Source organism: Esox lucius, chromosome 1 (assembly GCF_011004845.1).
Source record: "Esox lucius isolate fEsoLuc1 chromosome 1, fEsoLuc1.pri, whole genome shotgun sequence".
NCBI lineage: Eukaryota > Metazoa > Chordata > Actinopteri > Esociformes > Esocidae > Esox > Esox lucius.
In genome coordinates, this window is record NC_047569.1 from 33,956,894 (window position 1) to 33,978,664 (window position 21,771).

The 21,771-nt window shown below is 41.6% G+C and overlaps 1 protein-coding gene across 5 annotated transcripts; it reads left to right on the plus strand.

Annotated features, from left to right (window-relative positions):
• The first annotated feature begins 291 nt into the window (after positions 1-291).
• LOC105022655 (NLR family member X1) lies at positions 292-13,891 on the plus strand. Of its 5 annotated transcripts, none has more exons than XM_010872065.3 (10): positions 292-481; positions 2,118-2,231; positions 2,356-2,478; positions 4,533-4,596; positions 4,711-4,817; positions 5,665-6,293; positions 7,224-8,653; positions 10,701-10,787; positions 11,369-11,620; positions 12,492-13,891. In XM_010872065.3, exons 4-10 carry the CDS (start codon positions 4,580-4,582, stop codon positions 12,865-12,867), a joined length of 2,898 nt encoding a protein of 965 aa, XP_010870367.2. In that variant the 5' UTR covers positions 292-481; positions 2,118-2,231; positions 2,356-2,478; positions 4,533-4,579; the 3' UTR covers positions 12,868-13,891. The 5 variants fall into 5 exon arrangements, with proteins under 5 accessions (XP_010870367.2, XP_010870358.2, XP_010870384.2 ...); XM_010872056.4 differs by lacking the exon at positions 292-481 and adding an exon at positions 823-931; XM_010872082.4 differs by lacking the exon at positions 292-481 and adding an exon at positions 823-931 and having other exon boundaries at positions 2,356-2,427.
• Positions 13,892-21,771: the final 7,880 nt, after the last annotated feature.

Here is a 21,771-nt window from a genome sequence, read left to right on the forward strand (position 1 = left end):
AATAATTGGCTTCATATGATCACTCTTAAATAAAAGCCATGTTTTTTTTTTGCATGATCAGTCATATTTTCAAAATCAATGCCATAATAATTCACAATTTCTGCCAGGGTATGCAAATTTATGAGCACAACTGTATATGTCATCTCTATAGGAATCTATTAAAAATGAAATATATGAGCTTTAACAACCAAAATATATGTAGATCATTATATGTTTGTTTAATAACACAAAAAGGTATTGGGTTGACGCAAACCGACATTCGACAACGTTGTGCTAGATTGGCGTCTCTTAAAGGGAAAAGTTGTATCTCTACCCTCGTCTAAATTGTATGTTTCACTGTCGTCTTGGTACGATTTTTTTTGGAAGAGGAATTGACGATCAAACTCCGAATATTAAACATAAAACCAAATTTACCCCGGTCACAAAAGCTAGGATTTAAATACGTGGTAGTTTGATTACAGGTGCCATGAAAAGAATACTGGTAAGTAGCTAGCTACACTTTCGTAGTATCTGTCGTTTTTTTGTATTGTCTTTCACTGTTAGGCATGTTAGCAGCAGAATAAACTAAAATGAAGTGTTTGTGTGTGTGTGAATATATATATATGATAATGAATTATGCTGTATTTGTCATCAGATAATACTTTATTATATGTGCTATAGCCAAGGAATAAGTGCACAAGTTCTTTCTATTTAAATCCTGCACAGAAGGTAGCGGCATGGAACTTCAATACATTGGTAGCGGCCCGCCGTTACAAAATAGAAGAAGCGTTCTCTACCCTTCTCTATGACTGACACGACGTACCACGTGAGTCACGTCAGACGTGAAAATAAATAAATAAAAGTTATGATAGACCGTACCAAAGTGTCGCAGCACTGTACGTTCTAGTCCTAAAGGTCACGTTTGAATTGTCATATGAAGTGGATACACGAGGTATGAAACCATTCAACGAAATACTTACTTGCCAGCTCCCTCACGACAGTTCGACAACAATAGAAAAATAGTGTAAATAAAACTACATGGGCATATCTTGTACAGGCCATGACGGTTAGGCAAGTGTTTGCTCAGCTGAGGAAGTGGGCTAGTCTACATTGCCCTACATGTAATAGGATGTGGTTATTCTTTTTTTTCAATAACGTTTACATTTTTTCGGATACGAGAGCGTCTGGCTACATTTCACTTAATAATTTAGTGTTTGAAGGCGGTCTTAACACGGGTATGCTGTGATGACTTATTCCTAAGAGAGGAAAGTGATTTTAACTCTGAACATGTAAAGCTATGTAGTGGTGACTGTTATACGCTTTATTTTGTTCCATAAAAAAATTATTATGCTTCCTTAAAACTTGCTTTTGACGAATGGATACGTGTCAGACAGTGTCACCTTATTGTTTCTCCTGGATAACCGCTAGAAAGTCAAAAGTCAAAACCTGCTTTAGCTAGAAATAGCCATCACTAGTCAGTTTGCTTTTTTGTTAATTAACCACAAGATGTCATTCAATTATTTGCTTAAATCAGCTGTCATCATCTCCCTCGTAGGTCTTTGCAAAAATGGAAAGTAATTCAACTGTCATTTGTAATTGATTTAAATAGTAAAATAATTATTGTAATGCATGAACTATTACAATAGGTTTTGGGCACTGAAAATATTATTTTCTTCTCTATTGCTCTTGGTCCTTCAAAAACAGTGAATGTAAATGTGTTATTACCTTCGTATGTTCAAAACGTTTAAGTCTGTCCTCTTTATTTGTTTTTAAAAAAAAATGTCAGAGATTTCCTACATTGAGGAAAGAACAAAGAATGGGAGCGTCTGAGGATTGTATAGGTGTACTGTTTTGCATAGGGACAAATCTGCTGAGAACGCGTTGCCTCTGGCTGTATCTTCTAGTGTGGATGTGACTCAGCCTGTTTGGCCAGCAACAAGCTGGTTGGCAGTAAAGCCGCAGCCCAGCCTTTTAGTTAAGAGCACAGAGGACTGACATTGGGCTTAGTAACTTTTCACAGGGTGGTAAAGTGTTTCTGTTACTGCTCATGTTTGAGTGAATCCAGTAATACCTGAGTCAACTGCAAAACTTTTTAGTTTACTACATTCACAAAGTTGAGTGTCATGTTTCTTTTGCAGGCCAATGGTAGCAGATATGACAATACAGTAAACCGAGAGTGAACAAAGACTCAGGACGTGGGAGTGTTAGAACCGGATTTCAAGTTCACTCATGATGTGAAATATTTGGAACAGGTGAGTCATGCATTCAAGCTTTCCTCTGAAATTATTGACTTTGTTTAACAAATTAATAATGAGAGAAATCAATTCATTTATAAATGGTAATTGAGTCATTGATTGGTTTTCTATCTTATGACAGTTAAGTGTTGAAAGCCTGCTAAGAGGGTGTTGCAGCTTTTGAGAGGCGCAGGGATCCTCAGGAGAGGTCTAGGTGCGTTCAAATAAGCATCTCTAAAATCGAACATCTCAATTTTACCATAAAGTAAGAAAAACTCAAGTAATTTACAGAAATGATTTGATTTCAGTATGTATGTATCTGGAGTGCGCCCTCTTGAAGCTTTTCATATTTTGTCTTGCCACATCCTCCGAGTATCAAGAGACTGAATGAAGATTTTGTTTAACGTACTGTATCTACACCATAATTTACATTTATTGAGGATTTTTTTTTAATTGAATGATGTTTAAAAAATACAAAATAAAATTTTATTTTCAGGGTCATTCTATCCAATTTTTCTTGTACAATAGTTGAAGACTGGGGTATGGGTGGGAGAGGGTTAGATGATGACTGGGGTATGGGTGGGAGAGGGTTAGATGATGACTGGGGTATGGGTGGGAGAGGGTTAGATGATGACTGGGGTATGGGTGGGAGAGGGTTAGATGATGACTGGGGTATGGGTGGGAGAGGGTCAGATGAGGACTGCGGTATGGGTGGGAGAGGGTCAGATGAGGACTGCGGTATGGGTGGGAGAGGGTCAGATGAGGACTGGGGTATGGGTGGGAGAGGTTTAGATGAGGACTGGGGTATGGGTGGGAGAGGGTTAGATGAGGACTGGGGTATGGGTGGGAGAGGGTTAGATGAGGACTGGGGTATGGGTGGGAGAGGGTTAGATGAGGACTGGGGTATGGGTGGGAGAGGGTTAGATGAGGACTGGGGTATGGGTGGGAGAGGGTTAGATGAGGACTGGGGTATGGGTGGGAGAGGGTTAGATGAGGACTGGGGTATGGGTGGGAGAGGTTTAGATGAGGACTGGGGTATGGGTGGGAGAGGGTTAGATGAGGACTGGGGTATGGGTGGGAGAGGGTTAGATGAGGACTGGGGTATGGGTGGGAGAGGGTTAGATGAGGACTGGGGTATGGGTGGGAGAGGGTTAGATGAGGACTGGGGTATGGGTGGAAGAGGTTTAGATGAGGACTGGGGTATGGGTGGGAGAGGTTTAGATGAGGACTGGGGTATGGGTGGGAGAGGGTTAGATGAGGACTGGGGTATGGGTGGGAGAGGTTTAGATGAGGACTGGGGTATGGGTGGGAGAGGGTTAGATGAGGACTGGGGTATGGGTGGGAGAGGGTTAGATGAGGACTGGGGTATGGGTGGGAGAGGCTTAGATGATGACTGGGGTATGGGTGGGAGAGGGTTAGATGAGGACTGGGGTATGGGTGGGAGAGGGTTTGTATCTGTGTATTTGCTGTGTATGTTTGTTATGTAATGATGCTTTTGTCTGTATGTGTTTTATTTTGTTTCTGTGTTTATAGGACCCACTCATTACATCTCAAGGGGCTATCCTAGCAATAAATTAAATTCAAATATTGAAATTGTTAAGTCTCCAACCTCCTAAGTTGTCGCATGTTGGGATTTCCTTTGTTTGGAATTACAGCTATGAGTCTGTTGGAGTAGGTCTCTAACAACTTTCCAAATCCGATTAAGCATTATTGAGCTTTTCTTTAAAAAAGAAAACTGTTTACATTTTGTCAAGTTCTCTGGGGAATGTCAGTGGACATAAATAGGTGGCATGACATTAATATTACTGATTGGATATTGGTTTGAGCTCTTACTATGCCAGTTCACTGATTTATTCCTTAGCCCCTTCACTGTAGCTTTGGCTGTGTGCTTCTGGTCATAGTCATGCGAAAGCTTCCCGGCCAGTCTCATCTTTTTTTCCCCTCATTTTTGGAGGGCAGCTGGTTTCCCTAAATTACTTTTTCTGTACATTGGTCCATTTATTTCCCTTCCATCCTGACAAGTGCCCCTGTAACATGATGCTGCCACCACCATGCTTTTGATATAATGTTAATCACCATAAAATAAAATAAAACCTTTCACAATGTAGAGTATGGTGTCGATAAGTAGGAAGAAAATCCTAATTGAAATACATAAAACTGAGGCTGTGACATGATAAAATTAATGACATGACATAAATAGAATGAAACATAATTTAACTGAATTGAGCAAATAGATATTATATTGGCTGTATATATCATACATATGCAGTATTTCTTAAATGCATTTGGGATTTACTATATTATGGGATTGTGTTTCAGACGCGAACCTCAGCCTTCTTACCAGCAGAGTCATCATCACTCATAAGATGACAGCATGCTACAGGTTTGTTAATTCTAAACAATGCTGACTATGTGAATTGTTAAGTTATCTTCTTACATTGTACATGTAGCAGAACAGCAGCCACTGTTGAGTGAGCCTCTGTGTCTGTACTCACAGACAGCTGATTCTTCCAAGAAGGCTATGGCAGAAGTGGAAATATTCCTGCTTCTATTCAGGCAGTGGATTTCATTCAAGGCCTTTCTGCTCAAGTCGGCCTGAAACGGGTAAGTCTGGTCCATAATCAAACAGAAAAGGTGGGCCAGCGTCTCAGCCCACAAGCTGATTACTCTGTCGTTCTGTACCTTGGAGAGGTATTAAACCATAATGGCTCCAAGATCACGGTAAATGACTGATCCTCTGGCAGTTACCACTCTCCTAGTGCCGATTTACTCAACTGTACATTTTCCGAGACTTATCGAAGAAGACCCGAGATGCCAGATTTCTGTTGTGTATACTTATTGGTAGCTGGAGACACACCTTCCAGCGCAGGTCACATTTTCGATCGAGCCCCCCACGGAGGTATGCAAGTGTGAAGAGAATAATGTGTGGAAACTGTATAACATTTCTGTGTAGTGTGCACTCTAATGCCCACAATCCTGCGTGCCACATCTCAGACATGGAAATGCTATGGAAATGACTATGCAAACCAAGATAATTCTATCTAATCATTTTATTCTCTCTCTCATAATGGAAATAATCCCTTAGTGTGGCTCTGGGAAGGTTGGATATGCAAAATATTTTTCAATTCACAAATGCGGCTCACTTATTATTATTAAGGTCCAAGTTAAGGCTTTATATCAACAGACATGTTTTGCGTTCCCTTCAAGCCATCAGTTATTGCTAAAAAAAAACGTATAGCAAGTAACCTTAATCTTGGCGAGAATAGACGTCAACTTTGGAATCTTGATAGCTATCAACGCTACATACTATACTGTACAAAAGAAAATGACAGTTGGCCATTAGATATAATAAAAAATATAGAATACTGAGACAAAATGACTATTTAATTGTATTTCTAAAAATGTTTTAATTCCTCCGGCCATTGTTAAATACTGGACCTTTCCTTAACAGATCCCATAGAGATCCACAAGAAGAAGTTGACTTTATGGTTCAGCCATGTGCCTAAGGAAGAGAAGCAGTTTGGGGGTTACTTCACACCCGAGACCATGCATGTAGAGCCTCTCATCTTAGAGAAGAAGCCAGAGGAGAGGAAAGGGCCCCTGACAACTCACTTCCCCAAGGCATTAGAGGGGTCTCAGAGCCCCTCAGTCACTGTGGAGCAGCTGTTTGAACCCACCCAGGAAGTAAGTAGGGAGAAGGGTGTCAACGTGCTGCTGTATGGGGCTGTGGGCACAGGGAAGAGCACAGTGGTGCGGAAGCTGATTCTAGACTGGTGCGCCGGGCTCACTTTAACCCAGTTCAAACTACTGGTGCCCTTCTCCTGTGAAGACCTCTCCCAGTTATCCAAGTCTACGTCTCTTAGAGACCTGGTCAGCAGGAAGTATCTGCACCTAAAGAAGATCCCCATGCTGAGTGGAGATAATGACCAGGCCAAGGACGTACTGTTTGTTTTTAACGGCATGGAGAAGATGAAACTGGACTTCCGTATTAGTTCCACAGAGCTGTGCAGTGACCCCAACGAGGCCCTCCCATCTGGAGCAGTGGTGGTGAACCTGCTTAGGAAGTACATGCTGCCTGAGGTAAGAGCCTGGAACCTATCTTTGGTCAGTTAAATATTAGGGCTGTCACAATATCAGATTTTACTACATGATTATAGTGGTCAAAAAAATTCACAATAACGATATTATCGCGATATCTGTAGACAATTTGTAGAAAAAAATAAACAATGCTATCAGTCAAATTTATCTTCAGCTTTGTTTATTGTGTGATTTGTCACTTTTTTGGGGCAAATGAGGCAAATGGAGAGTCTGTAACCGTAACTGTACAAATCATTTAAAAAAAGCATTCAAAAAGAGCAATTACACTTAATGGATTGTGAAAAGGTAACCAGATGAACTGATTAACAAAAGGCCTAACACTGAGACGAGTTTTCGGGAAAAATACAACACATTTTAGCTTAGTGAATAGGCAACGAAAACGTCAGGGTATAGGCCCAGACTCGTAGTCGAAGCACATGCATCGTTTGACCGTAGGGGACATGAATAAGGTATCGAAAAATTGAGAGGAGTTTTAGGAATAATACAACGTTATTTTCTCCATGTGAATAGGCTACAAAAACAGCCTGTCTTCTCCGGGGTGTTCTAGTGGGTCTAACGAGTTGATTGAAACCCCAGTGCATAGGCCCAGGCTCATAGTTTTAGCACATGCATTGTTTGTCTATAGGTGACATGAATGAGCTATAGAAAAACCGAGAGGGTTTTTTGGAAAGATATGTCATTTTTGCTTAGTAAATACGATATTCTCAGATGCGTATTATTTACATGATATCAATATTTAATTTTTTTAATATCACAGTTATTGTCAACACTGGTATATATCGCGACACCCCTATCACATAGGAAATATTCAGGCCTTCATTCCAAACTAATAACATTATCACATTGAAAAACCCACTAGGTTGTAAATATTCATTTTAAAATATGTATCTTTTGTATATATCTATTTGTTAGGCCAGTATTTTGGTCACCACCAGGTTGTCTGCTCTTGACCGCATCCCTCTGAAGTATGTGAAACGCTACGCTCAAATATGTGGCTTCCGTGACCCAGATCGCCAGCGGGCATACTTTGCAAGCCGACTGCTGCAACAGAGCGGAGAAAACCCAAAGACCCAGGAGGCCCAGTCCCCCATTGATCAGCTCTACCTTGCCCTGCAGAGGGACAGCCAGTTGAAGGATGCCTGCTCTTCACCCTCCTATTGCTGGCTGACCTGTGCCACCCTCCACCTTTTACACTTCACTGATGCTAAGGCCCCGATATGTACGCTTACCGGAATCTATACCAGCTTCATGAGGCTCAACTTTGGCGGAGAGGTGCTGGACACGGGTGATGGTGTACCTTCTGTAGAAAACCAGAACTCATTGATGCTTCATGTAGTCCGCACGGTGGGCAAACTGGCTTTTGACGGAGTCACTAAAAAACAAAGTTCCTTCACTGAGGAGGAACTGGAACAGTTTGTGGGGGGCAAAACGAAAACAGATGAGGAACTGCGTCAGCTGGCTGTGTTTCGCACTGATGTTCTTGACTTCTTTCTGGTGCCCTGTGTCAAGAACAAAAGGTCAGAGGTCTATGAAAAGGAGAAGCGGTATGTGTTTGCTGTCCCCACCATGCAAGAGTACCTGGCTGCCCTCTATGTGGTCCTTGGCGAGAACAAGACAGTTCTGGAGAAGCTGAGCAAAGAAGTGAGCTTGGCCTTTGGGCAAGTGGGCGAAGATGTAAACACCCTCATCAACATCTTCTCAAAGTTCATACCCCTCAAGATCTTCACAGTCTTCAACCTGCTCAGGCTCTTCCCTAGCCTCTTTGAGAAGATCAGCAGCCGCAGCAAGGGCCACATCGCTCGCACCATGGCAGCAGAGATGTTTCGCACTGATGACTACTTAAATGAGGATGTTCTGGACCAGTTGGAGCAGAGCCTGCTTGGAGTTCATGGCCCCCAGCCCAAGGAGCAATTGGACAGCCAGACCTATGAACTTTACCCCATCTTCATGGGTGGCTTGCTGCACTACAGGAACAGAGATCTGCTGGAGCAGCTGGGCTGCAGCATCAAGAGCACCACGGTAGTTCAGATCACAAAGTCCCTCAAGAAGCAGCTGGCTGCGGATATTGTCAAGCGACAGCCCCCAGAGGAGCTCATGGACCTGCTGGTTCTTCTCTACGAATTCCAAAATCCACGGCTAACTGCTGAGGTTCTGCTCTCCATCCACAGAATCAAGTTGTCTAACGTGCGCTTGACACCACTCAAGTGCTTCATCCTGGGCTCTGTTCTGGACTGCACACCCTCAAAGTACTACCTGGAAGAGCTAGACCTGTCTTCCTGTCACCTGACAGAAGACTTGATTGACATCCTGTTGCCTGCCTTTCATCACACTTATAACCTCAAGTGAGAGAATTGTTTGATTTGTTGGCATTTTGATACAGGGCCTTGAGAAAGTATTCAGACCCCTTCACCTTCCACATTTTGTGGTGCCTATAGGGTTAATTTAGAATGTATTCTGCTATTAATCTACACACTAACCCTTTTTTACAAAGTAAACATTTTAAACATATTTTTATTTGCTTGAAAGTAAAAAAACAGATCTCATACACAAGTATTTAGACCCTTTGTTCAAAACTTTGTAGAAATGCCTTTGGGAGTCACAGCTTCATGGCAATGCCTCCACCAGCTTTGCACATTTGTATTTAGGCAGTTTATCCTATTCTTTTTGCAGATCCTCTCAAGCTTTTTCAGATTGCATAAGGCCTGTCAGTAAAGTCTCCCCACAGATATCCAATAGATTTCAAGTTCAGGCTTCGGTGGGCAACTAAAGGATACTCACCGACTAGTCCTAAAGCCACTCCAGTGTTGTCTTTCCTGTGTTATTCGGGTAGTTGCTGTGCTGAAAGACTAATCATTGCCCCAGTCTTAGGTTCTGTGTGCTTGGGATCTGGTGGTTTTCACGGACCTCTGTGTTTTATTTCATTCATCTTTCCCTCAAACCAGTCTCCCAGTCTCTGCTGCTGAGAAGTATCCCCATTGCATGATGCTGCCACCACCATACTTCACCGTAAGGAAGGTGTTTGCCAGGTGGTGAACAGTACCTTAATTTTGCCAGATTAATTTTGCATTCAGGCCTGTTAGAAATCAGCCGTTTTGTATAGTGGTTGAAATAATTATCGAATACCTGTTTGTCAAGGGAGAGAGCAATTCAAAAATATTTTTTGCAGCATTTGATAGTCTATTAGCTCATGCTGTTACAGGCTCAATCTCTTCTCACTGTAATGTATGTTACAAGCTGATATATACATTGAAGGGTGTGTCTACCTAGCAAAGATCAGGTTTCCAAGACAGTAACCCCCATGCCAAATGGTCAATATAAACATTCCTGTGGTTATCAGAGCGCAACCTACAGAGTGAATCTAAACGGAGAGGTTTCTGTTGTTCTCATTATCTAGGCACATTCACTTCCAATGAAACGTACATTCCCATTGTAATTGTTAATGCTCAAATTCCACAGGCCTAGTAGTTCAATTTGGTCTCATCAAACCAGATAGTTTTTCCCATCATGCACTGAGTATGTCATATGCCATTTTCACAGGAGTAGCTTCTGTCTAGCCACACCAGCATAGGCCTGATTAAAAGAGTGCTGAAATAACTCTCTGGAGCTCTGTTCGAGTGGTTAAAACTTTTCCCAGATCTGTGCCTCGTTGATGTCAGAGTTCCTTGGATTTTATGGCTTGGTTTCTGCTTTGACATGCACTGTAGCATGTTAGACCTTACATAGACAGGTGTGTCCCTTTCTAAATCATGTCCAATCAATTGAATTTGCCACGGGTCGACTCCGCTCAAGTCCTAGAGATGTCTCAAGGATGAACAAAGGACACTGGTCTGAAATTCTGTGTTGGGTCTCAAGGGTCTGAATATTATGTACATTAAAATAGATTTTCAATGAGTTGGCACAAATCTTAAAAATGTGGTTTTAGCTTTTTTATTATGGGTTGTTGTGTGTAGACGTAACTAAAAATTGTGGAAAAAGTGAAGAGGTCTGAATACTTCCCAAAGACACTAAGTGAAGGTTTTCTGCGTTTATATCTGTTTACTGTAAAAATTACTACTTACCACAGCAGATACACATAATTAGTGCATTCTTCCTACTTAGTTACATATCCCCTTGATTTTACATATACAATGAACGGAAATATAAACACAATATAGAATTCACAGTACAAGTAATTCAGTCAAATGAAAAGTTATTTTGGCACACTAGAGAGAAATTAGATTTTTGAGCAAATGGAAAATGTCTGGGATTTCTTTTCTCATGATCCCTTGGGACCAACATTGCACATGTTGCATTTATTTTGCAACCATATACACGAGGTCTGTACTTTGCAGGCTCATGCATGTGTGTGTGGGCATGTGTTTGTGAAAGCTGTGTTTCTGTTTTCTTCAGTCTTCAGTTTAACCGCCTGGGTCCTGAGTCCTGCATTCTCCTGAGGGATGTTCTGCTTGACCCCAACTGTACTATTAGATCTTTACAGTAAGACACTGCCTCTTGACCCAGCTATGGCCTTATTGCTTTATCTATAGCGCAGCACTAAATGGTATGTAATAATAATAATAATAGAAACACCACAAAAATTAAAGGTGATTCTAAATTACTAAGTACATTTAAACATACTCTGAATTTTACTTAGGTGTAATGGTGCTGGTAATGGTAGACACCATGTAAAGAATACACAAAATATGCATAAATGCATAGACAATTACAATATGTAAAATTACTTCTCCAAAGTAAGCCACTCTTTACCAAGCTTATTGCCTTATTTCTGTATCGCGTAGGTGATTATGATCATTATAATACTAATGTGCTTGTGATGTAACGTGTAATTGTTTTATAATTAAATATGGCCTTATTTATATGTATGACTGATTTCTCGAGTATGAGATCTAGAAATGATTACAGTTTAAATAAGAGCTTATTTTCCTAATCTAGCCTAGAACAATTCCATTATCCTAACAACAGTTATTCTCATGTCTTAATAACTAACTGATGGCATCCCATCTAAAGCAGTCAGCCTCCATGAATCCTAATTGTGTCCTGTGACCGTACTTTTGTAGACTGTGTGATAATCCCCTGTTGGAGTCCGGGGCTGACTACCTGCTGGACGCCCTTCCAGGGAACCGGTCTCTCAGGAAGCTTTCCCTAATGCACACGGGCATGGGCAACGCGGGGGCCTGCAAGCTTGCCGAGAAGCTCAGTCAGCACACAGGCCTGGAGGAGCTCAATGTGGCGTACAACAACATCGGGGACAGCGCTGCTCTGACGCTGGTGGATGCCTGTCGAGAGCACCCCAGCATCCACACTGTGCAGTAAGCTAAGCAGCACCGCGCCACTGCATCTTATCTACTAACAAATCATGTCAGATGTTGTTTTTTTCCACGTTTAATAGATAGTCTTATAACCAACAATTTTAAGTAAAAATATAATATTTCCTTTGAAGTGTCTCTGGAAACAAAAGTCATATGCACAGACTTTATGATGGGCGTTGTGACTGTGTTCTCATTTAATCAGTCACATTCCAAATGATGTGCTAAGGTTATTTTCTATCACCTGATATCAATGGAAGTGATTTTGATTAGCCCTAAATAAATTGTAGTGGAAGCGTCTTGCTATTTGGCTGATTTAGGCCTTTACATTAACAAATGCTTCATTTTCAATAAGGGCTTGATGACTTTTGATATCTACTGTACAGAATAATAGAATTAACTTATAGGTGGCCAAAATGAGCTCCTGATTGATGATGGTGACTTGTTTACATTCCTCCTGTTGTTGTGTAGTACTGTAGTAATGGAGTAATGCATGGTTTGATATGAACCTGAAAAGCTACCTGTTGGCCATAACTCTTCTTCACACATAAGACAGACATCCAAGGAGTGTGGAGACTTCTATTTTGAAGGCAAAACTAGAATTTCACTATAATGACTAGCTTGTTATGTGCTATACTTACATCACTGCCCAGTGCCACTAGCCTTAGATGTTTTTTTGTTTTTTTACATTTGGCTATATAAATGGAAATTCGGAACCAGACATTGAATAACGTTAGGTAGATTGCCAAGTTAGTTACTTGATAGTCTTTCTCAATTCTCTTATTAAATGTTTTGCATTGCAAAGTTATGTCATGAAATCAAACAATATGTCTATATTTAGCTTCAATATAAATGTTTTCTATTGTTTCCTCAGCTTGTACTTGAATCCTCTCAGTAACGAAGGGAAGCTGTTGCTGTGTGACCGAGGGCTCCCGTTGGAGCAGGGAGGCACAGGCCGACGAGTGAAAGTTCTGGCCTCGGTCACCGAGGGCTCAGAAATCTCAGAGAACTGGCACCCCATCCTGAGCGTGATCCGTCAGAACGCCTTGTCCTGGGAGAGGGAACGGGTCCGAGAGCAGCTGCAGATCTTCCTCCAGGACCTAGAGTGGGGCAGGCAGCATGCGCCAAGCTTCTGGAAGAAGATGCACTTCCGTAGGGTGGAGAATGGTGTCAGACAGACCCTGCAGATGCTGGGACATGGAGACACTGCGGATGCTGTAAAAGGGGACCAGAGGGGACCAAGTAATTGACAAGCAATGTCTGTTTTGACAAAGTTGAGCCATTAGTATCAACCCACATATCCATTGCTGTGGATACTTGTAGTTTGACAGCCAATTAGTGGGATAACCAATTCTATGCAAAATTACGCAATTAGAGATATTTTTTGGAAGAAAGTGTCCTTTTCAAGCCTACAAATTAAGGTTTATGACTGATTGTGTTGAAATGTGCACACAGCCATATAGTTATTAGGTGTTATGTTTTTTCCCTTTTCTTCATTTAGTCTGTGTCAGTGTTAAATAGATGTTCAGGTGGTTTAAAAGGGAACATGTATTTGTAATGCATTATTAATAGAAAAAATTATGAGATAAAATTGAACTACATGGATTGATACTTGAAAATACATCTACAGTTGAATTGCGCATAACGCAAAAGCCAATGGTGGGGTCAACATTTCTGCTACATTCTCTACATTATTATATTATTTCTGCTACATTATCTAAACACATTTTTTTCCCCCTGCTGCAGCCAATGGCTTCAATATCCCCATGGGACTAAAACGCATGATATGTTGTTATTAATGTGCTACATCATGGAAACCATATTCCGATCAAAACAGACAAAATCGTTTTGAAAACAATGTTTCTGAATATAATGGACATGTTGTTAAGCCCATTGTGCCAATATTGGGTAATGGGAAGTACATTGACAGCTGTTTGATGTTAAGATGGACGCGACATATCTATCATTTGGGATTTAATTCATTTGCTTGTTGAACCTTTTGGTTCCAAATATAATTCAGGTACAACTTAAACCCCAATGGTGCAGAAGCCCTTGGGTTATTTTTTCCCCCTGAAAGTGTATATTATATGCAATCATGTGTAGTAGAAGGTACAGTAGTATTCCAACTGTTCTGAAATGTGTCCATGTATTTACAATGGTACAGACTTTAAGACTGTTTGACTCTACAAAATGGAGAAGCAATGGCACTGTATGTTTGCATTGATTGAAAGTGTTTAAGGTAACTTGTGAAAAATAAAAAGATGTCAAAATCAATGTAATTGTCTGTGTACATGTAATCTAAGTAAACACAGCCTTGACCTTTGATCCAGATTGTATTTCCAGATAGGCTCCTTTCTGTTGAGTCTCATTTTGCCCACTATCAAACGTTAAAGTTGTAAGTAACAATTATCATAATTGAAACCCCCTCCCACAAAAAGACCTTGACGTCCACAGAAGACAACAGTGGTGGATGATCATAGGATCCTTTCTATGGTAAAAAAAAAAAATGTTATTGTTTCAACTGCAACAACGTTTTTACCACTCAGCATCCTGGATAATACCGGCACATTATATCATGCAGCCTCTTTTTGAATCGATTAATCATCTTACAAAAGAACAAAAGTTGCAAGGAATGCTGAGGTTTTTTACATCGACCTCACATACTATCTTGCTCCGTCGTGTTTATATGGTGTCTGCAGCCTCAAATGAATGGTGCAGAAAAGACAGCGCGACTATAAGACGGGTTAACGGTGGTGGAAGCAAATTTAGAGCAGAAGCAATGCTGGCCGTCCGAAATATCGCTGATGAGGAGTCAAACCATAGACTGAGTCGAACTCACCGTCAAAACAAGCTAATGACTATAATATAACGTAGTGCATATATTAAAATGGAAAGCGCAACATTTGTGTATAATGATTTTCTTCTCTTGTTCCAACTGAGGAAATGACGTTCGACTTTTTTTTTATGTAACTCGCTAAACTTTGCAGACAGAAGTTCAATTAAGGAGTTGTCATGCTTCCTTATTGCTCAGTGCTCACGTCTATAGTCCCCCTATATGTTGTAATGCATAGGCTATATATATATATTTGGTCGCTTTAGGCCGGGGTAAGTCAGGGCTTGAACCCCTGTACCATCCCCAATATTTGGACAGAAAAAAAAGCGACATCCAATATTACCAGGGCAATGAAGAAACAGCCTGCCGACGTCAAATGAAGATTTGTTAAACACATTGTCTTCTGAGATAAATGCTTCACATTTCTACAATATATTTAAAAAAAACAACACCATGTGATAACAATGGCCTTAAAAGTCATATCATAAACTTTTTGACAGTGCAATATTTCTTTAGATTTCTTTATGAACTCGGGCATTAGTCTTGCTATTTGCTATAGTCTCAAAGTGCTTTAGGCAATCTGTAAGGAGGTTATTGTAATCAACCGTCTTACATATCCTACTGGTGGATAATCATGGACACTGTTCTGACCTGATCCCAGATTTGTTAGTGTTGTCTTGCCTACTCCTGGGTTTTTTGTTATGGCGGGTCCTATGGTAACTATGGTTGTTGTCATGGCAATTGCTAAGGTAACTCGTGGTCTTGATCATATAAAGCACGTGTTACCATAGTAGTTGCTGTGACAATAACCAGTTGCCATAGGAGTTTCCATGGCAAGAACCAATCTAGCAATTGTTTGATATTAATTTCAGACTTAATGAGTAAAGAGACAAATTAAGAAAAAATGCATCATTATCCCAAGAAAAGTTGTGCTGAAAGTGTGCTGAAATTGCAGTGGGTCTGGAGGAAAGTGTGTTGAAATAGCAGTGTTCCCTAGAGGGGATTGTGTTGAAATTGCACTGGGCCTGGATGAGAGTGTGTAGAAATAGCCGTGTTCCTGGATGAGAGTGTTGAAATAGCAGTGTTCCTGGATGAGAGTGTGTTGAAATCCCTAGAGGGGAGTTCATTGAAATAGCAGTGTTCCCTAGAGTGGTGCATGTTGAAATAGCAGTCTTCCCTAGAGGGGAGCGTGTTGACAAATAGCAGTGTTCACTAGAGTGGAGGGTGTCAAAATAGAAGTGTTCACTAGAGTGGAGGGTGTCAAAATATCAGTGTTCACTAGAGTGGAGGGTGTTGAAATAGCAGTGTTCCCTAGAGTGGAGGGTGTCAAAATAGCAGTGTTCACTAGAGTGGAGGGTGTTGAAATAGCAGTGTTCCCTAGAGTGGAGGGTGTCAAAATAGCAGTGTTCACTAGAGTGGAGGGTGTTGAAATAGCAGTGTTCCCTAGAGGCGAGTGTGTTGAAATAGCAGGGGGCCTAGACCTCATCCAACTCCTACAAGGACGCCTTCCGTGGACAATGTAGCGCTACAGAGTCAGTTTTCAAGCTGTCATGTTAGTTCAAATGCAGTGCCAAAACAACACCCCATATTGTCTCTATTTCAGGGTCACGTTGGAAACTCTCCAGGTTCATGTTGGAGGATGGAATGGCTATCGCAGTAACACTTACGAGGATCAAGTTTCTCCAAAACATCAACTCAGTCAGTATCTTCTCTCAGCCTATCCACTCAAGAGCCAATGTGGTATTTGTCTGTTAGGACACCCTTTACCATGATGTGTACTGAGAAAACTCCCTCTGTTGTCTCATTTAAGACTTAGTTGAATTTTTATTAGACAGGACAATATAAGAGAGCAAAGACAGAAGAAAGAGTTTTTGCTGAAATAGCAGTGGTCCTTAGAGAAGAGTGTGTTTAAATATGTTCCATAAAGGGAGACTGTGTTAAAATAGCAGTGGTCCTTAGAGAAGAGTGTGTTAAAATATGTTCTATAAAGGGAGACTGTGTTAAAATAGCAGTGGTCCCTAGTAGATAGTGTGTTGAAATAGCAGTAGACTATAGAAGAGACTGTGTTAAAATAGCAGTGGTCCCTAGTAGATAGTGTGTTGAAATAGCAGTAGACTATAGAAGAGACTGTGTTAAAATAGCTGCGGTCCCTAGTAGATAGTGTGTTGAAATAGCAGTAGACTGTAGAAGAGACTGTGTTAAAATAGCTGCAGTCCCTAGTAGATAGTGTGTTGAAATAGCAGTAGACTAAAGAAGAGACTGTGTTAAAATTGCTGCGGCCCCTAGAGGATAGTGTGTTGAAATAGCTTCTATCTCCAGTGGAGAGTGTGTAAAAAGGTGAATGTTGTCTAGAGGAGAGTGTGCTGAAATATCAGTGTTCCCTAGAGGACAGTGTGTTTGAATAGCAGTGTTCCCTAAACAACAGTGTGCTGAAATAGCAATGGGCAGGATTAGATCCCATACTTCAGCAGTACATGGTCACTGGAGGCTGTTGCCCAGACCGCTAAACCAGGAGTGACTACAGGTAGCTTGTACTGCTTTCATTGTCTGTCACTTTTAACCAGTGCTGCTTGTGGTCTCAGTAGCACTGAACAAAGGCATTTATTTTGTGAGCCTTCTTTTAACGCACAATGACCACAGGTTTGCGTGTTGTGTTCTGTGGCATGGGATACCATTGTCTAATACTGTACTGTGTCAGTAGCGCCGTCTATTGCTGTCATTTATGAAACATTACTCTCTGTAATGTCTGTATGCTTTTAATATAATACCTACTCTTACAAAGACCTGCCTGTCTCTCCGTGGTGCCATCTACTGCTGTCATTTATGAAGCTCTCTGTAATGTCTATATGCTTTAAATATAATATCTACTCTTACAAGAACTTGCCTGTCTCTCAGTGGCGCAATCAACTGCTTTAATTCAGTATATTTATAATTGCACGTATCAGCTATCTGTTTAAGCGATAAGACACAGAGGAGGGTTTTTCCAAGGAGAATGTGGCTGGGGGCCATAAGGAGGAATCATCTTAGAGTAGGACATCATCAAAGGATTTAACGTTAGAGTATTCCTTCCTCTTGTTGATGTGTAGTGACTTGTTCACTGAGATCACATAATGAGGAGGACAAAAAAAGTGAAGAACATGATCGTCAAGTTTCCATCCTTGAATTTACTTTTTTGTAAAGCTGCTTGTGCCCTCAGAGGCTGCATTTGTTCATTGAGGTCAAACAAGGATGAAGGAAGACGCGTGCAGGAAGGAGAAGACAGTCTTGGAGTATACCTTCCTTGTGTAGACTTTAAGTGAGCTACAGTTGTGCTCAAAGGTTTGCATACCTTTGGAGAATTGGTAATATGTGTACCATTTGTAAAGAAAACATGAGTGAGCAGGCAAAGCACGTCTTATTTCTTATGGGATTCACATTCAACTGTAGGTCATAACAGAATGGCACAGTCATGAAACAAAACATGGCAACAAAGAAAAAAATTAACTGACTCCTGTTCAAAAGTCTGCATACCCTTACTTCTTACTACTGTGTTTTACCCCTTTAGCATCAATGACAGCGTGCAGTCTTTTGTAATAGTTGTCTATGAGGTCCCGAATTCTTGCAGGTGGTATAGCTGCCCTTTCGTCTTGGCAAAATGCCTCAGAGTCATGGAAATTCTTTGGTCGTCTTGCAAGAACTGCACGTTTGAGATCGTCACTCCAAATGACAGTGTGCCAGAAGCTGTGAGGCATGTCAAGGTGTTGTCGGGCATATTGTAACCAGGCTTTTTTGGCACAGTAAAGGCTTCTTTCTGGCAACTCAACCATGTAGCTCATTTTTGTTCTAGTATCGTTGTATTGTGCTCCTTGAAACAAACACACCGTCGTTTTCCAGAGCAGCCTATATTTCTCCTGAGGTTACCTTTGGGTTTTTCTTTGTAATACAGGCAGCTCTGGAAAACGACGACGACCTTGATCTTGAAGTGTTCCTTCCTTGTGTTGACTTTTAGTGAGCCACTTGTGCCCTTAGAGGCTATAGTTGCTCACTCATGTAAACAAAAGAGGACACATGCGGGGAGGAGAAGATCTTCATCTTGGAGTGTTCCTTCCTTGTGTTGACCTTTAGTGAACTACTCTTGCCCTTACAGGCTGCAGTTTTTCACTCAGGTCAACCAAGGTTGAAGGAGGTCGAGCGCAGGGAGGGAAAGACCTTCATCTTGGAGTTTTACTTCCTTGTGATGACATTTAGTGACCTACTTGTGCCCTTAGGGGCTGCAGTGTTTCACTCTTGTCAAACAAGGTGTATATAGGATGGGCTTGGTGGAGGAGATCATCATTACATTTTCCTTCCTTGTGTTGACTTGGAGTGAGATTATCTTGCCCTTACAGGCTGCAGTTTTTCACTCAGGTCAAACAAGGTGGAAGGAGGACGGGCGCAGGGAGGAGAAGACCTTGATCTTGAAGTGTTCCTTCCTTGTGTTGATATTTAGTGATTTACTTGTGCCTTTAGAGGCTACAGTTGTTCACTCATATCACACAAGAAGGAAAGAAGTTGCATGCATGGAAGAGGAGAACATCATCTTCACATTTTCCTTCCTTGTGTTGACTTTTAGTGAACTACTCTTGCCCTTAGAGGCTGCAGTTTTTCACTCAGGTCATCCAAGGTGGAAGGAGGACAAGTGTAGGGACAAGAAGACCTTGATCTTGGAGTGTTCCTTCCTTGTGTTTACATTTAGTGAGCTACATTTGCTCACTCAAGATAGAAGGAGGACACGTGCTGCGAGGAGGAGACCTTCATCTTTACAATCAGATCAGGAGGCAGGGCTTTCTCCAATGGAGCTACACTACTGTGGAATGATCTCCCGATTAAGGTTAGAGACTCTTTCCAAACATTTCTTCAGCATGGACAATGATTAAGTTCAAAGTGGGTGGAGTTACTTACTGCCTGTTTGGCCCTGTCTGGGATTACCTTCAGATAGGGCCCGTGTCACTAAACCCTCCTGTCTCTGTGTATGCTGCTTTTTTATTGTGCCAGGTGGGAAGGTAACTCGTGTCTCTAACTTTCCTTTTCTTCCTGTTCTGTTTAAACTTAGGAGGACATGAGCCCCTGGATCACACCTCAGCACTACCAGGCCCAAAGGACTCTTTGCTGTCCCTGTCCAAAGTCCTCCTGGTTGTGCTGCAGCTTATGTTGCTGCCTGATGATTCCAGCTGCCACTGCCCTCACCCCACCTGATGTTTCCTGTCCTTGTCCACCTGGACATGCAGCTGACTTGGATTCTGTTTATAGACTCTAGACACAGCCCACGTGCATGTTTTAATAATTATAATATTATTCTATGTAATGTTCACCCAGTACAGCCAGAAGAGGACTGGCCACCCCTCAGAGTCTGGTTCCTCTCTAGGTTTCTTCCTAAGTTTTAACCTATTAGGGAGTTTTTCCTAACCACCGTGTATATAAAACAGTTATTGCTTGCTCTTTGGGGTTTTAGGCTGGGTGTCTGTAAAACTGCTGATGTTAAAGGGGCTTTATAAAATAAATTTTCTCTTGGGGTATTCCTTCCTTGTGTTGACTTTTAGTCAGCTATTTGTACCCTAAGTGGCTCCACTGGCTTCACTCAATTTGCATGGGAATTAGTCAGCTACCACACTGATCTTTCCTGACTCCCCCCTGATCTTGCCTGACTCCACCCTGATCCTGCCTGACACCACCCTGATCCTGCATGACCTCAACCTGGACATACCTGACTTCAGCCTGACCCTGCCTGACTTCAGCCTGACCCTGCCTGACTTCAGCCTGACCCTGCCTGACTTCACCCTGGTCATCTTTGACTTGACCCTAGTCCTGCCGGACTCCACCCTGGTCCGGCCTGACTCCACCCTGATCCTGCTCTACTTCATCCTGGTCCTGCTCTACCTCATCCTGGTCCTGCCTGACACTACCTTAGTCCTGCCTGACTCCACACTGGTCCTGCCTGACTCCACCCTGGTCCTGCTCTACTCCACCCTGGTCCTGCTTTACTTTACTTTGGCCCTGCCTGATTCCACCCGAGTCCTGCCTGATTCCACCTTGGCCCTGCCTGATTTTACCTTGGCCCTGCCTGATTTTACCCTGGTCCTGCCCTACTTTACCCTGGTCCTGCCTGACTTCATCCTGCTCTAGTTCCTGTTTGTTCGTTGATCGGTATGCAAATCATTTACCAGGTATGATGCCAAATTCAAACATAGAACCAGTGTTGATCCATGTTGTATTCTAATCCTCTAATGCACATCTTCTCGGGCCTCATCTCGACAGTTTCGACTTGGGAGACATCATGTGACTACTGCCGTGGAAGTCAGGCCAAGAAGGACCCCAGACAGAATCAGGAAGCTGATGGATGGAAATATATTCAAATCAGCAATACATATAAACTGACTATAATAAACAATTGTTTATTGTAAAAAATCAATTAAATAGACATTTTATATAATTCAAAAGTTTGATCTAATAAAAGATTGCAGAACCAGCACTGACCTCAGAATGTAAAGTATTTGGCAAACCAGTATATCTATAAGACCTATTCAGTATTTAAATTAATGGTAGTATGTTGACCACCAGGCAGACCACAAAGTTCCTGATGGTGAGCTCAGTCACTACAACTTGTCTGCAATGTCATACTTGTCCACTAGATGTCAGTATTTTCTAAAGGAAACACTAAATATGGTCAATGATCCTGAAAGCACCAGACAGGCCTGCAGCACCAGACAGTGCGCTGGGGAACACAGATTCTTAGTTCAGGTATTTTGGGCCAACACTGTTTATAAATGCCCTTATTACATCAGCCACTCTGCTCGATACAGATACACTGCCTTTAACCCCAGAGAGCAAGCAATACAAATGTTGCAGTGTCTTTAAATAAACCTAGCGATAAGGCAGGAACCTAGCTGTGCTGGCTGAGTCTATAAGGCCATTAATCACCTGAACACCCTCTAAAATCTCAGTTTGTTACATGCTTAGCGTTATTACACTGGTTGTCAATAATATTAGGTTAATGAATGACTCGGAAATTACACTGCAGAGAAAGTTGTTTTCACTCAGCGTCTTTAACTTGCGCTCTGTTACTGTTGTTTCTGATGAAATATTTAAAATTAACTCTTATTGGCATTGACGTTTAGACATCTAATAACTGACTTACTGCCTGGTGATGTCACCAGACAAGCGGCATTTTGGTGTAAAAGAAAATGTATTTAATTTGGAATTGTGCCACCGGCTGGCCATAGATATATTAGATTTGATTAGATTCAACTTTATTCTCACTGAACAGTACAAGTACAGTACAACTAAATGCAGTTAGCAACTAACC

Excerpts from the sequence above, each read along its gene's own strand:
- LOC105022655 (XM_010872065.3), top strand. Across the intron at positions 6,294-7,223 it reads GGAAGTACATGCTGCCTGAG|GCCAGTATTTTGGTCACCAC; the intron begins GTAAGAGCCTGG and ends TCTATTTGTTAG. Across the intron at positions 10,788-11,368 it reads TGTACTATTAGATCTTTACA|ACTGTGTGATAATCCCCTGT; the intron begins GTAAGACACTGC and ends GTACTTTTGTAG.